This window comes from Alternaria triticimaculans (assembly GCF_023758025.1).
Source record: "Alternaria triticimaculans strain BMP 0046 chromosome Unknown scaffold_2, whole genome shotgun sequence".
NCBI classification, from domain to species: domain Eukaryota; kingdom Fungi; phylum Ascomycota; class Dothideomycetes; order Pleosporales; family Pleosporaceae; genus Alternaria; species Alternaria triticimaculans.
The window spans coordinates 2,708,298-2,723,020 of record NW_026055959.1 but is presented as its reverse complement, the minus strand read 5'-3'; the positions used below and the strand labels follow the sequence as shown (position 1 = coordinate 2,723,020).

The 14,723-nt window shown below is 53.9% G+C and overlaps 2 protein-coding genes across 2 annotated transcripts; one reads left to right on the top strand and one right to left on the bottom strand.

Annotated features, from left to right (window-relative positions):
• Positions 1-9,464: 9,464 nt before the first annotated feature.
• Positions 9,465-11,693, top strand: J4E78_002573 (uncharacterized protein; the record flags this gene model as incomplete). The annotated part of the gene is made up of 3 exons (XM_049363219.1): positions 9,465-10,072; positions 10,170-10,258; positions 10,390-11,693. The coding sequence occupies 3 exons, from the start codon at positions 9,465-9,467 to the stop codon at positions 11,691-11,693; spliced, it is 2,001 nt and encodes a 666-aa protein (XP_049225811.1).
• Positions 11,694-12,507: 814 nt separating this feature from the next.
• On the bottom strand, positions 12,508-14,528 carry J4E78_002572 (uncharacterized protein; the record flags this gene model as incomplete). Its single annotated transcript, XM_049363218.1, has 2 exons — positions 12,508-14,431; positions 14,485-14,528. 2 exons carry the CDS (start codon positions 14,526-14,528, stop codon positions 12,508-12,510), a joined length of 1,968 nt encoding a protein of 655 aa, XP_049225810.1.
• Between the last annotated feature and the right edge of the window lie 195 nt (positions 14,529-14,723).

Sequence of the window (14,723 nt, the reverse complement as noted above, 5' to 3'; positions counted from 1 at the left end):
AGAATGTTGGATGGTGTGTCATCAAGGCAGAAACACGTCATGATGGGCTGATGACAAAGGATTGGATGTACGATATCGCGGTCATCTCTGCCGTTGATGGAGAGCGCAGTTGCAACGAGTCAGCAGTAAATCCGTGTATTCTTGATGGAAACCAGTTTGGGTGTAGCCCCTCCCACCCCATCTGTGACGTTGCAATAGTGATCGCCACAAAGATTACCCATAACACTCACGCCTGCTTAGGCGTGTTCTGCGGCACACACTTTTTCATCCTTAGGGCCCTGGTGTAACCGAAGTATCGTCACCCTTGACTTCCTCCCGTATGGGTACCTGTGGGCCCGGCGCTCATGTCGCAAACACTGGTCGTTGTAGTCCACGTGCATTCATTGGTTCGCAAAACCTGCCTGAGCTTTTGCTCGACGGTAGGGCAAACCGTGTACCTATCCTGAGGCTCTGGGGGTCTGGGGCGGATGGACGCTTCCGACAGCCCGAAGTGAAGCGCAGTGCGGTGGGCCTAAGAGGGCTGTGATTTGACGTACTCATTTGCGAAAGCGAGATCTGATATAGACTAATTTTGGGAATTGAATGAAATTTCTGAAGGATAGCTGTTCGTTGCTAAGATCATGTTGAAGTATGATGAAAGTGACATGTCACACGTCTGTGTGGGTACCTATACAACTGTTGTGTTAACGGTTCATCAACACATCCGCCAGGTGTTGCTACTACTAGTTGTTGCAAATGCGTAGACTGTTCTATCCCAGCAACTCAAGAGTGCAGGCGGGTCCCCCCCGCTTGTAGAAGTATGGGTGAATAAGTTACTTGTCACTGGCGCTGCGAACCTGCGAGGAATCCACATCGCTTAAAGACGCCCCATGGGTCGCTATAGGCTCCATGGTAGGGAAGCTATGATCTCCAAAGTTGAACATAGTGTGACCCATTAGGTGTAGGAGGCATCGTATGAGGAATGTGACAACTGTGATTGTAGTGCGATAACGGTAGTGCGGAGACTACAGCCCCTGCGCCCGGCCAGGGCGATCCTAGATCATCCTGGTTTCGCATGAACATCCAAGATTCGCTCCGTGCCATGGCAGGTGCATCGTACCATCTGATCATTAGGCGTGCCAGCGGCTAGAAGTTATACGTTGATATAGTTGCATCCAGGGCTGAGCCTCAGGTGGCGGGGCGTTAGGACTCAGGTCGCCGTCATGTGGTCGCCGTTGTGTTAACGCCGAACAACAACGAAGATGTCGGCGAGTAGGGTGCGGCTCAGCAATGTCTTCGTTCCATAAGCGGCTATCTCGTGTATTGAGGCCAATGTTCAGTGGTACGAGCGCTCAAATGAGGTGATGGGCCTGCATGGATGCCAGAGCTAGGATGAAGCCGAACAGTTCCAAGGTCGCTGCCGGCGCCGGCAGGCATCTTTTGCGCGGTCGCGGATGGACGAAGTCGGCTTAAGTCGACCCCGACGCAGTGGATCCACCTGGGCACGCACAATTGACCCGCTTCGAAGTCGAGAACGGACGGGATCTGATTTGTGTTTTTAATGAGAGGCTGTTCAGGAGGGAAGCGTAGAGTCGCAATTGGAGAAGCGACGCATGGCTGCGACCAATCAATGAAACCTTGGCACTCGTAGTAGCGGCTACGACTTCCTTCAGACAGTAGCTGTGCTCGCATTCATTGCTTTGGCCGCAGTTCTGAGGAGCCGAACTCCAGTCTCCACAACTACATCAAGAGTCGAGCTGTTCGTAATGTGGGCCCGCGATGTCTACCGTGAACGGCGGCACCGCGTGCCCCTCCGAAACGCGCGGACACCTCAGCATCCCACCTTGGCTTCAGTCACACTCCTTCGAACTCGCGTACAGAAAGCCACACAACTTCTTCTCGAGCTTCGAGATGGATTCCAGAAGTTCCGACAGCGTAGGCCGCCTTATTCTCGTCGTTCACATTAACGGCAGCGCTTCCGAAAGACAACGGGCCGCTTAGGCAGTGCCCAGCACGTGCTCGGGCAACACTGCAGCGAGCCAAAATTAGAACCGCTCAATGAGCTGTGCACCGGCAGAGCATGACACGCGATTTGGGTTCATGAACAGCATACTCTCGTGGCTCTCGTGGCAGTGCCAGTAATATTCGAGATGAAGCTGGGCTTACGCCACTCCTCTTTCGACTGCATGTTACCCGACAACACCCACATTCTGTCTATCGTGCGTTATTGCGACCCACCCGCGGCTAACGTAGAGGGATCTGACAGGTCATTCCTTATACCAGACTCAACGCGGCATGGCTCCTCGTCACAGGCGCGGGATCGTGAGCGCCACCAACCCTCTGCTTGGTGAATGAGGCATCCATCCACGCCAGTATTCGTGGCTTCGCCAACACTACTTGCGGCGATGGCATCACTCGCTAATTGACAGGGGCTGGCTTCCGGACAAGTAGTGGGGGTTATGGCGAAGACATCGTCGGCAGACTAACAGGCATACCTGCTTTCATCCATCCTAGACAGAGTCGCGCAATTCTCGCTGGTGCGTGGGTACCCCGGCCCAGACCTGCCAGGCACCCATCGCGGGTGCACGTCCTGTGGCTAGTCAACGGTCGGAGGGCTTGGGTTCGATACCAGGATACGGATCCTTCGAGGCTCCAACCAGTCCGCAGCCGCAAAGCCGGCTCTGTTGCTGTTGGATCATGAAGCTCAGATGCTCTGTTCCTGTGCGTCCAGTTTCCCCCATGTAGGGCGCAGACCATCAAATGTCAAGGTTTGATACGTGATTCTGCCTCGCAGTCAAGTCGCCATAAGGCTGGTATAATTCCTCCCGACGGGCCGTACTCAGGAACGCAAACGTACGTCAACCCCACTGGTACCTTCCGCATCAAATGTTGCCTTTCCATTATTGAACATGACCGATCGGTCTCCCAAACCACATCAACCCAAGACGACGACCATCTCACGAAGACTTAGGGACCGTGCCGACCAGAACCTATCTGTTCAGCCACCAGAAATTCCACAAATAAGAGGAGCTCGCTCCCACCGTGCCGCAAACTTGCAAACGCCCCGCCACAATCCCATTGATTATCAGACGCCCGGGTCGCACCCACTTTCGCTAGCCTGGAATACTTCACACGTTCTCGAAGACATTCCACCTGACAGCTCCTTCCATTTATTGACCTCTCATCGAGATACGTCTCCCGACTCGTCTCTTGCGCAAACAACATATTCTGCACACCACGAGCCACTCCAAGACTCCAACCCAGGACTTGCGCATAGCGTTAGCCCACAGTCGCTGCGCACTCCGCACAGCCAGCCCAGCCGAGCGCTGACCTTCTTCCCATCGCCATTAACGTCTGTTTCTGGTAACCACAACCTCGAGCTACAACTGCCGGTTGACGTCGGACAGTCGGACGATTCGTTCTTGGAACTGCAAGATATGAGGTATATCACTCTATCAGCCCTCAAGAATTGAGCCTGTTCTAATATCGACAGCACCTTGGGCTTCATGATGCCATCTTCGCAGTACGGAATGGGCCACTACGGCTCTCCACAGACGTCTTACTCGTCGGGCTACCCACCTCTTCAGTCTTACGCAGAACCAAGATCATCAGCGTCAAATCCATACAGCTCATCCTATGCTTCGAGTCCGCTGCCCAATGACAGCCAGCAAAGACGATCCGATCAACATAACATTCTACCGCCTTATCAGCCTCAGAATCCATCTCTTCCACGTAGCCCCTACCAACAGCACCAGCCCGTTGATTCGATGCGAGGACATGCATCTCCGATGTCTTCTACGGCCCATTCCTACTCCTATTCGGCCCCGCACAATAGTGTTCCGAGCCAGTCGATGGGAAGCAACTCTTACTCGCCGTAAGTCAAATTAAGCGCCTAGCAAAGCTTTCCACTGATTGAAGAAAGTCCACAGCCGTACCCTCCAACTACTTATGGTACTAGCGATTATCACCACCCACTGCCGACTATGTACCCTCCAAGTTCTACGACACCTGCCGCGTATCCATCGTACGAGTCTTCGCAGAGTGGCCCGCCGGCTGGTGGTCCAGTACCTGCGCTATCTTCATCTCCAAGTACGCAGGGCAGTGCAATGCAGCCACGTGTTGTGAACTCTAGACCGAAGCCCCAATGCTGGGAGCATGGGTGTAACGGACGGCAGTTCTCTACGTTCAGTAACCTTTTACGACATCAACGAGAGAAGTCAGGGACCGCCTCGAAAAGCTCATGCCCTAGGTGTGGAGCCGAATTCACGCGGACTACTGCAAGAAACGGGCACATGGCGCACGATAAGTGCAAGCCAAGAAGAGCGTCTGAAACGAGTGGGTAGATGAATCCTGTATCTCATCGCTCGATCGATCTAGAACTATCCAGTTCAAGGACAACCAAAGAAGGTGCTGGTTGAACTAAGTGTAATACCCGAGCACCAAGTGTCACGGTCTGGCTAAAGACATTAGGCTTCGCCTCGATATCGTGCAGCATCGACACGCACAGGTGGAAGCATGCCAGCTGGCGACCATACCATTGTGTGCCGCTTCCCAAATCGGAATTTGGCCCGCAGGACACCCGAAGCTTCCAAAGGGCACACTTTTACGCCGCAGGAATCGTAGCTACGACTTGTCTCGTACGCTTTAGACTTGTACACAGTCCCGGCTCCGTCACATTTCGTGACATTAGTGTTTGAGCACCAGGCTTCCAGCGAATCGCTCAACAGTCATCAGTTCCTATGTATATAATGTTTGCAAGCAAGCGCCTGTTCTTAATGAAGCCACGAATATACAGCTTCAAGGTCGCAAAGACCACCATCTCTTCGTATACTTGGCCAAATCGCTACAACATGGCCTTCTGTACACGGTCTCATCCCAATCTCAACTATTTGAAAGAGCGCGTATGTCATTTCCTCACACCCAACGTCGGACTCCTTCTCCTTCGTACCAATGAGACTGGATTACGAAAGAAGGCGTTGACCGACCCGTTCGAGGGATCGCGGGAGGATTTGGAGGAATGAGGAAAGCAGGAACATGGAGTTCCTGCTGGTTGAGGGTGCCCCTGTAGCTTTTCCCTGCGATGTATCCGACCACACGGGTCACGCAAAATCATCGGTCAGCACCTCTTCCCTATCAGGGTCCAAGAGCGAACAGAGCACCATGGCCGACGCTGTCCCGCACGGCATGCTTCGGCAATGCCGCGCGAAATCGTGCGAAAACTCGTACCTTAGACTGGGAAGGGAATTTTCCCGAGCACCTCTACGATTCAGCATTCAGCATCAGATCGTATGGTAGTTCCAGTAGGTTTGCAGCACTGTAATCTTAAACATGACTTGCGACTGATTTCACAACAGAGCCGTATGTCCATGACTGATGCTCTACCCGAATTCGATTCGATGCCTTCTCGATGCACACCAATTATCACGAGCCGGTTTCACATGCATTAGCCACAAACACGCGAGCCAGGCTGCCGACTGACCTCGCACGGCTTTTCTCAACTTTGAGTAACGATCAGTCTAGCGGGCCGTTGTCGCCACGACTTAGTGCGGGAAAAGCCTTGTAAAAAGCACCCACCGCTGTGGAGAAGGACCAACCATGTAACAACGAACCGAAGCTACCGAGAGGCGCCACTAACGCGCAGCGCACTATTCGACAATGGTTGTCAAGTGGACGACTGTGGTCCGGGCAATTGTATCTCATAGGAACCGTGCCATCGGTACAACAGCGGCTACGATACTGGTGGCCATTCGCTCCTCATCTCCATGTTGACATCACTGGGCAGCGGAACAATAATCCGCCATGCGAATGGTCCCTTGTTTCGGAAACCGACAACCGCGTAAATGGGCTTTCAGCACCGGGTTACAGACGTACATATGCATATATGCCACTCTGGGATACACCGGTGACGTGGATATTTCCGGCTTTAACGTACAATATGCAATCAAACACACGTTCGGTGGCTTACTGGTCGCTCGCACAAAGTATGTGTGATTGAAGCTTCGACGTGCATGCTGCCAAGACAGCCACTGCAGCTCAGAAACGCGTCTAACGCTGTATTACTGATCAGGAAAATGAGTATAGAGATCATTATTCATGTTTCGCCCTGCCTCTGCGGCGCGGGACCCGCACTGACACACAACACAATGATACGCATCCGACTCTAGGACAGACTCGTGGCCCAAATCCGATTTGCAAGGTCATGTCTCTGTCGCTTGGCCTTGCAAACCCGGCAGACTTAGCGTATAGTCGGAACCGAGTCGCTGGAACCACCCCTTGCTCATTGGCCCCTTACCGCTTTGGAGAGGGATTGTACCTAACCACGCGGGATTTCGGTCCAATTCAAGCACCGGGAACAATGACGTGAAAGGGTCCTCGGCGGTCCATCATGCTTCGCCCCCACAGCCAAGCGCGTGCCCGACACGTCTTTTGCTGACGTGTGGATGGAGCTTGGAGAATCGCCAGGATGATCCGGCGGGGCGCGGCTGCGCGGGAAGGATGACAGTCACTTGATCCCTCAGTGTACTTAGCAAGGATGAGACAAGGGGAGCACGAAGTACATTCATTCGGCATCACGTGAAAACCGTTGTGTTTGGCTCAGATCTCAGCACCCTACAGGCGGCTAGCTACAAGGTAATGCAATGGACGATCCGGCATGCAGGACCCGCTAGGGCGAACGGGCTGACTTGAAGTAACGCCGCGGCTTCAATCACTTCACTCCGCCGTCTGTGTTGCCCGCGGCTGGAACGATCGAGCTATCGGACCGCTCGCCAATTTGTTAAACGGAGTCTCAACGATGCAGAACTGCCTCTAGGAGGTTGATGACCGGAGTGTTTACCAACCTAGGACATCAGTGCCGGCGGCACAGTGACGGGCGTCAGCCCTCCCTTGTCCACTTTGCCTATCTGAAAGCGTCTAATCGTATGTTTCCTCAGGCGACCATAACACCGCCCCACCCCACAGCAAAACTACCTTCTAGATCACCTGCATGAGTCGATGAACGCAGCACAGTGTGGCCAAGAAATGATAGACATCTCACCTGCGTACGTATCGTTCGATCTTGACGAAATTGTGGCCCATGTGTGCATCCAGAGATCTTCCGTGGGAATTTCACGCACTGTGAGCGTCTCCACGATGTGATCGAGACGCGCAAGTGACCCGGCAACGTACCCGAATCCGACCTGGTCTCGCGCTCGCGCCTCTAGATCACCGCGCCGCAACTGATGACCATTAGGCGGGCTACCCACAGTGCAGTCGGCGATATGTCATCGCTTGTCAGAAGTGAGGCATTCGCAACTTGTACACGAACAGAAAGCATCAGAATGCCATCCCCAGCAGCACTCAACCACCAACATCTGACGCGCATCCCCTTCGCGTGGTGAGCCGTCGCAGAGAGAACAGCCGGAGTTTCGAACCATGTGGTCCTCGCATGTGCAAGGCTGACGTGCATGGTCAAGGTTACACATGGGGCTCCAGGGCAATGGTTTGGCTCGTAGCGCTCGCGTGTCCACTACTGCGGGAAACGTGCAGTGTCACCTTCGAGAAAGCCGGCTAAAGTCAGAGCCGTCCACCAGATGGGAGGACTGTTTCAATGAGGCGGCGGCATGTGCGTGGGAATAGATTAACCGCACATGGCGGCCAACAGCCGTAACAGGGGTCTTCAGCAGTCCTTTCATGATGGTGGACGCGAGCCTGTCATACGGTCATATCATTGTCCCATATACGTTTAGGTGTCTGTTTCGTAGCATTTCAGCCTCAACCGCCGGCTGAGCTTTAGCGGAATCCTGCGCCGAGATGTTCTGATGCCGTCGTGCACTGGGGTTTGGTCGGCATGTGTCTTTTGTGCTTCGATTCGAAGTCGCTAGAGTGTCACATTGTCTGGCGACTGCAGCATCATCTTTAATCTCGTAACGCCTTCTTAGTCTGGTAGGCAATGCGCTGAGCTGGTCATTACTACCGGCCTACTCACATGTAGGTAAGGTTATTGGGTACCCAGCCTGCGCCAACATTACGCCCTTCTCGTGTCTGAACCCGATCGTCGCCCTAAGCCCGTCGATGCCTGGCGTTCAGATACGAATACGCGTGCCGTGCCGGAATCAGTCAGCAATAAGACCAGTGTATGTTATGATGTGACATGATCCCAGACATCGTTCTTGATATGCAACTGGCAGAACAGCATACATAGAAGAAGCCCTCCAGAACCAACGCGGAATGCAGATATGGACCAAGTCTTGTAAAGTCTCCACGAGACTGGAGACGTGACCAGCACATTCGTACTTTGCTCTGCTGAATGCAGGCATGGATATTCACGCAACAGATGATCGTATGGCAAGATGGTTTTGCATTCTGCAGTCCACACGATGTTTCTAATGCTGTTGGCTAACGAATGTGTTGATACCTACCAGTGAGTACTGTGCCTTGAGCCGACAGTGATTTTGGATTAATGCAAGGTCAGTACGGATACGATATGTAAATCGCACCAGGAAAAAGGGCGTCTGCTGTTGCGGCGATCCGTGTTGAGGCTGAGAGCGATGGATGAGGGCCGCTCCGCAGACCGGTGACTCCCCGCAGAGCTAGGACCAATGACGACCAATGACTAACACGGCAGTCGCGACCTCCATACTTCCAACAGTCGACGACCATCTCATGCCACCGCAGCTTCCCCGTCACTCAGAGCATCACCATCACTATAGCTACCAACACTCATGTCTCTCTCTAATTTCTGAACGCCAGCTCGGCACCCTCACGCAACTCGTCGACGAGTTGCCTCCAGTCATTGCTTGACGAAGTTCTACTCATCGTTTGCCTTACACACCCGTCACGATGCTTCCTTTATTATCGCAATTATTTCGGACGCACTTCTTACACACCAACTCACGATCAATACCACGCTTACTCACCAGCGCAACGCGGCAATACGCAACTTGACCAGTCTTACCCCGACCGCGCCTTCCCGCGAGGAATAGAACCACGAAGACACATAACTTCTACTACGCAATATGGCCTCCATATTCACCTTCGACCCCGATCCTCCGCGCGTTTCGTCGCCGTGGGCTATCACGCCTATCGGCGGCGTTGCGCACTCCCCCGTGCCAGCCACGAACCCCCGACGAATCCCTTCGACTCTCGGCGGTCTTAATGACGAGACGAGCGCAAATGCAACATCCCTCCCCACCGATATAGATTATACGCATATCACACGGTTGGAGGCGGAGCCCCAAGATGGGCCTACGGAGTATAAGCTACATCTTCTGCTCAGGCGACGGCGGTCGTTCACCCGTTCCAGTACCGCACGCCATATATCTGGGTCCATGCGTCGACCTGAAATACCTATACCAGCGGGTCGCAGCGTATCAGAGTCCGGCGTCCTGGCTAATACCCCTCCACCACTGGCATCTACACAGTCAAAGCAGCATCGTCTGGAGCAGCTGACTACTCAGTTGCTGTGGCGCCTACAGCAGTCATGTCCAAACCACATGTCATCATCCATGGCACCTGTCATACCTCATTTTCCCGACGATGCACGTCTGTCAGGGCCCGAGATGCCTCAACGTCTGCTGCCGGGGTTGGAGGAGAGTAGTGGTGCGCTCTATGAGATTGGAGTCGCGGACGACGGAACTATTGTTGGCTTGGCAGAAGACGAGATGGAAGAGAGCCTGAACAATTTGCGCGCCATGGCTGCAAGCTTGGGCTGTGGAGTCAAGGTCATGCGCAGGGTTCCTGTAGGCGATTGCGAGTGGACAGAGGATTCCGGCACCGCAAAACAGAGGGTTGTAAAATCGCAATTGCTAGTTGCCGAAGCTCTGGTCCGCCCAGAACAGCACTTGATCGACCATACGAAGAGTAATGAGCAGGATGCATCCGACATGCCGTCTGACGCCAGTGTGAGCAACATGGGGGCGCCGGCTAGCGAGTCCCCGAGAGTCACCGAGCAGATGCGCGTATCCGTGACTGGCGCCACCATGTCCGGTAAATCTAGCCTACTGGGCACGCTTTCCACCGCTACGTTGGACAATGGCCGAGGAAAGAGTCGCTTGAGTCTTCTGAAACACAGACACGAAATCGCATCTGGCATGACCAGCTCTGTCACTCAGGAGTTAATAGGGTACCGTGATGTAGGAGGGTCATCACAAGTGACTAGCTATGGCTCTGAGGACATCGACTCATGGATCGACATTCACGCGGCTGTGGAGTCAGCGGAAACCGGTCGACTTGTGTTTCTCTCTGACTCAGCTGGTCATCCTCGATTTAGACGCACCACAGTCCGTGGAATCGTTGGCTGGTAAGTGATCACTGCATATCATAGCACCCCCTTCTTCCACATGTACCCTTTTGGGATGCCTTATCTTCATCATGTGGTGGACTTTGCTAACCTCACCAGGCAACCACATTGGACAATTCTGTGCATTCCAGCTGACAACACCGATGAGTCCTCAGGCAAGCTTGGAGCATCACCCTCAGCTGAAGAAATACTCGGCCCAGCAGCAGCAGATCTGGATCTGTCTCATGCACACCTTCAGTTATGCCTCGCTCTGGAACTGCCGCTTGTGATTGTTATCACGAAGTTCGATTTGGCTACCAGAACCGGCTTGGGAAACATCTGTAACAAGTTGTTTTCGGTATTGAAAAAGCACAAGAAGACGCCTTGTCTCATCAGTGATGCAGCTACATCTGTGCTAGAGGCCGATCTACACACAATTGATGGAGGAGATCCTAAGATCGACAATGCACTGAGTCTCCTTGCAGACTCACCACTTGCGGCAGTGCCGATAATTTTGACTAGCGCCGTCAAAGGAACAGGAATCCGGAAGCTTCATGCATTCCTTCGAGAACTGCCCATGCCCAAGGAAGTGACTCTACCTGCACCTGCAGCAGCTTCGCCACTCTTTCATATCGAAGACGTCTACAGCGTCCGCACAGATACATCAAATCATCGATCTGCGATCATTGGGGGCTACCTCCGTTACGGGTCTCTGGCTGTTGGCGACGAGCTACTATTAGGACCCTACCCTGTCGATGTAAGCTCTGACGACAGCGACAGCGGTAGCGCAATACCAAATCGCAAGCCATCTATTCCGCAATCAAGGTCATTTCCTGGCGCACTAAACACAAAGTCGAAGAACGCCTCATTGCGCGATCGGCATAGTGAATGGCGACGCGTCCGCATTACCTCTCTGCGTAATTTGCGTCTACCCGTGCGAAAGCTGCATACAGGTCAGGTCGGGACCATGGGCCTCGCACCCGTCGATACACCGATTGTTAGTCCATCAATAAACAGAATACGCAAAGGCATGGTACTGGCGGCTCGCGAGCCTAAAGCGCACAAAGTCATTACAGTGCGATTCGAAGAGGGGCAAGCAGAAGGCGTCAAGGATCTCGGTGTCGGTAGCGCAGTCGTCGTCTACATTGCCAGCGTCAGAGCTTCATCGAAGGTACTTTCCGTTTCTGCTGAACGTACCGAAGCCCCTGCGCTGAACATTAATGGAGACGATGATGCTTTCGGGTTCGGCTTTGACGATGAGGTGGAGAAGTCAGCAACTGAGGGTGCGGTCATTGTGACCTTCCAATTCATCGCTTCGCGCGAGTTCGTAGAGATGGGTGCCAAGGTGTTGGTCATGCCTGGTGGTGGGCCAGGGCTTTTCGGGGGTAATGAGAGGGGTGCCAAGGGTATGGCTGGGCTGGAAGGGTTTGTTGGCAGAGTAGTGGACGACGCTTAGTAAGGTCGTGGTCATGAAAGCCTGCTACCATGTCTTCCAGGTCCGAGAATGAGTAGGCATGCATCGTTGTATCAATCTTGTTTAGCAATGGCGTTGGAGGCTACGGTCGGGGTAATAATAATATTTCGGTTTATCTTGCACGAACATGTTTCGCGCGCGAAGAAAGCGAAGAATGGATGACTTGGCTCATCAAATATCATTGCAGACATCACGATAATCACAAAGGTCAAGAGATGTTGCACGCCCTTCCCCACACGCAGGCACTACACCGCACGCATCCATGACAGACACGCACATCATGCACCCACGCGCCTCGTCACCACAGAATCGCATACCGTCCTGACCTGACATCCCTAAGGACCGACTGGGTATACAAGCAGCTCAGAGTGAAAAATTGGGAAGGATTCATGCACGCACCGCTCACAGCTATCCAGACAGACGGCACCTTCTACATTACGGGAACCGTTCGCCTGTAAGGGGTACTAGGGGTAAAAGGGGCGATTGTCGGCGACTGTGGGTTCAGTACGGTAGTTGATGTATCGCTAGGCTATACTGAGCAGCAGGAATGGGTCTGGTCGCTGAGCTCCACCTTAGGCCGCGAAAGCATGTTCTGGGTCTGGGCTTTCTTTTTGAGAACACGAAGGAGAGGAAAGGGACATGTTAGGGGACACTGGGAACCGCTTACCGCTTGTATGGCGGCTATGATAATCGAAATGATGATTTGGGGATATCGTATTCAAGTACCGGCTTTCCGTGCATTCGGAGCACTTTCTGTTATTCAAGTATAAATCGGTCGTTGCGCTTTCGTTCGTGATCAAGCCGCTGACGAGGCGAAGAGAACCTTCCGAGGCCCACCCATGGTCAAGTTCTTGGAAGCGGCAGCACTAGTTCCGCTGCCTTCCATACTTTCGAGCATCCTGTCCATGCCACCGAGATCAAGCTCGCCACGAGTGAGGAGAGCCTGGTCTGTTCGGGTCGATGTTTCGTCTTCCACCTTTTCGCGCGCGAACATGGCGTTTAGATCACGTCCAAGAGGCTGGCTGGTGCTGGCGGTGATGATGAGGCGGTGCTCTGCTGAGATGAGGATGTCTCTTGGGACGGCCATGCGCGAGGCTTGGGCTGTGGTGTCGAACTGCGAGACCGAGGTGATGGATTCGCCGCAAAGTACAACATCCTGTTGTTGGAGACCAGGGCCAGGTAAGGAACCTCCGCTGCTGGCGGAAGCAGTGCGAGTCCAGAACTTCATCAGATCTGCTATCCTGTGGATCTCGGACCCGTACCAAATGAGGATCGAGTCCTCTGCCGATACTCCGTTGTTCGACCTGATGCTCGCGACAGAAACGCCACCTCTGGTTGCTACTGTCGAACTTGACGCGCTGCCCTGGAACAGTGTTTCCTCTTTCCGCTTACGTGTATTCGGCGTCATTGGAGCGAGTGAATTGCGACTTCCGCGCTTCGGACTCGATGCGCCGCCAGAGGTTCCTTCTTTCTCGGCTGTACCAACATACCCCCGAAGAGAAAATGCCGATGGATCTGCTGGAGGACTTGGACCAGACCGGTCGACATCCCAGACGCCCCACTCGCCATCTGCCAGGAGAGCTATTATATGACGACCATCGGAAGCCCACGCTGCGTCGATGATAGCTTTGCGCGATGGGAGAACAGCAGGAGTGAGCGCAACGTTCTTGACGCTCTCGAAGGATGACCTAAAGGTTCCCACAAATGCGCCAGGCTCCGCGCGACTACCGCTTCCTCGTCGCTTACGAATTGGTAGTGTAAAAGGATCGTAGATGCGCGTAGTGCCTGCGGAGTCCGCAATCAGTAGTTGCGAATGGCGAGGTTTTGGGTATTGAGCGGTGTTGAAGGCAATACGAGAGGCAGGCTTGCTGAGGGCAAGCGTCTTGTAAGGCGCGACAGGATGGGACACCTGTAGTGCCGTCTCCGACAGCTCAAATCGGAACAGCTTGAGCAGACCTCCCAGCTCGGCGGAGTGGGATGCCACAAGTATGCCGAAGCCTCCGTCGGTGCGCGATTGGGGTTTGCGCCTAGAGTTCGCTGTGTCTTCTTCCTCTTCGTCCATATCCACATCGTCGTCCCCATCTTCTGCAGAGCTTGGTTCTCCTCTTGCAGTCCAAGTCATGGTAACACCCATCGGAATGCTCTGGTGACCGTGGACCTTGACAACGTTCTCGCCAAACTGGGGCTTCACGCCGTGTAGCTTGTCTTTTGCGACATGTGGAGGAGGACTCAAAGGCAGCGTGATGATACAGATGGTCGAGTCGGCGCATGCGACAGTGAAGACGATGTTTTGACTGAATATGGGAGGTATGGTATCCGCGGGTCGGAGGGTCGACGCGCTCGGTATTTGGGGTACGGCGATGTGGAGGACTTGGGTGCTGAGCGACAGAGACAGCTGCTGAACGATCGAGGCATACGGCTGGTCTGGGTCGAGCTCTTCTTCTTCATCCTCAAACTCTGCCTTAGGCAGCGGCTCCGCGGCAGCTTTGGCAGGCTCGTCATCGTCCGAGTCGATGATCATGATGGCATCCTTGCTTGTTCCATTGACTTTCGCTGGCTTCGCTGGCTGCTTTGGAGGTGGCGCAGTCTTCTTCAAGGGCCGTCCGCCTCTCCATAGGATGCCGACGCCATTCTCGTGGCCGTATAGTACGATGGTCGAGCCATTGGGGGCTTTGACGGGGTATACGGTGGAGTCGTGTACGCGATGCGGAAGCTCGTACCTATAAGACGCTATGTCAGCAGTCGCGTGACGCGCAGCGCGGGGAGAACATACCTCAGCTGAGTCAGCTTCCCTTGCGTGGTGACAATGGGCTCCATGCTTGCAGCTCGAGGGTTGTGAACGAAGCTACCGCCTAGGTAACGAGGAAAGGGCGAAGGATGCGACTTCTGCCTGAAGCGCAACTATAATCAGAACGACTGAAAGGTGTCTGATTGTTATATTGGCAGTACGAGAGGTGCACGAGTGGCGCGACGTGATGTGTGAGGGTGAAGGAACCTCGGAGGTGCTGCGGA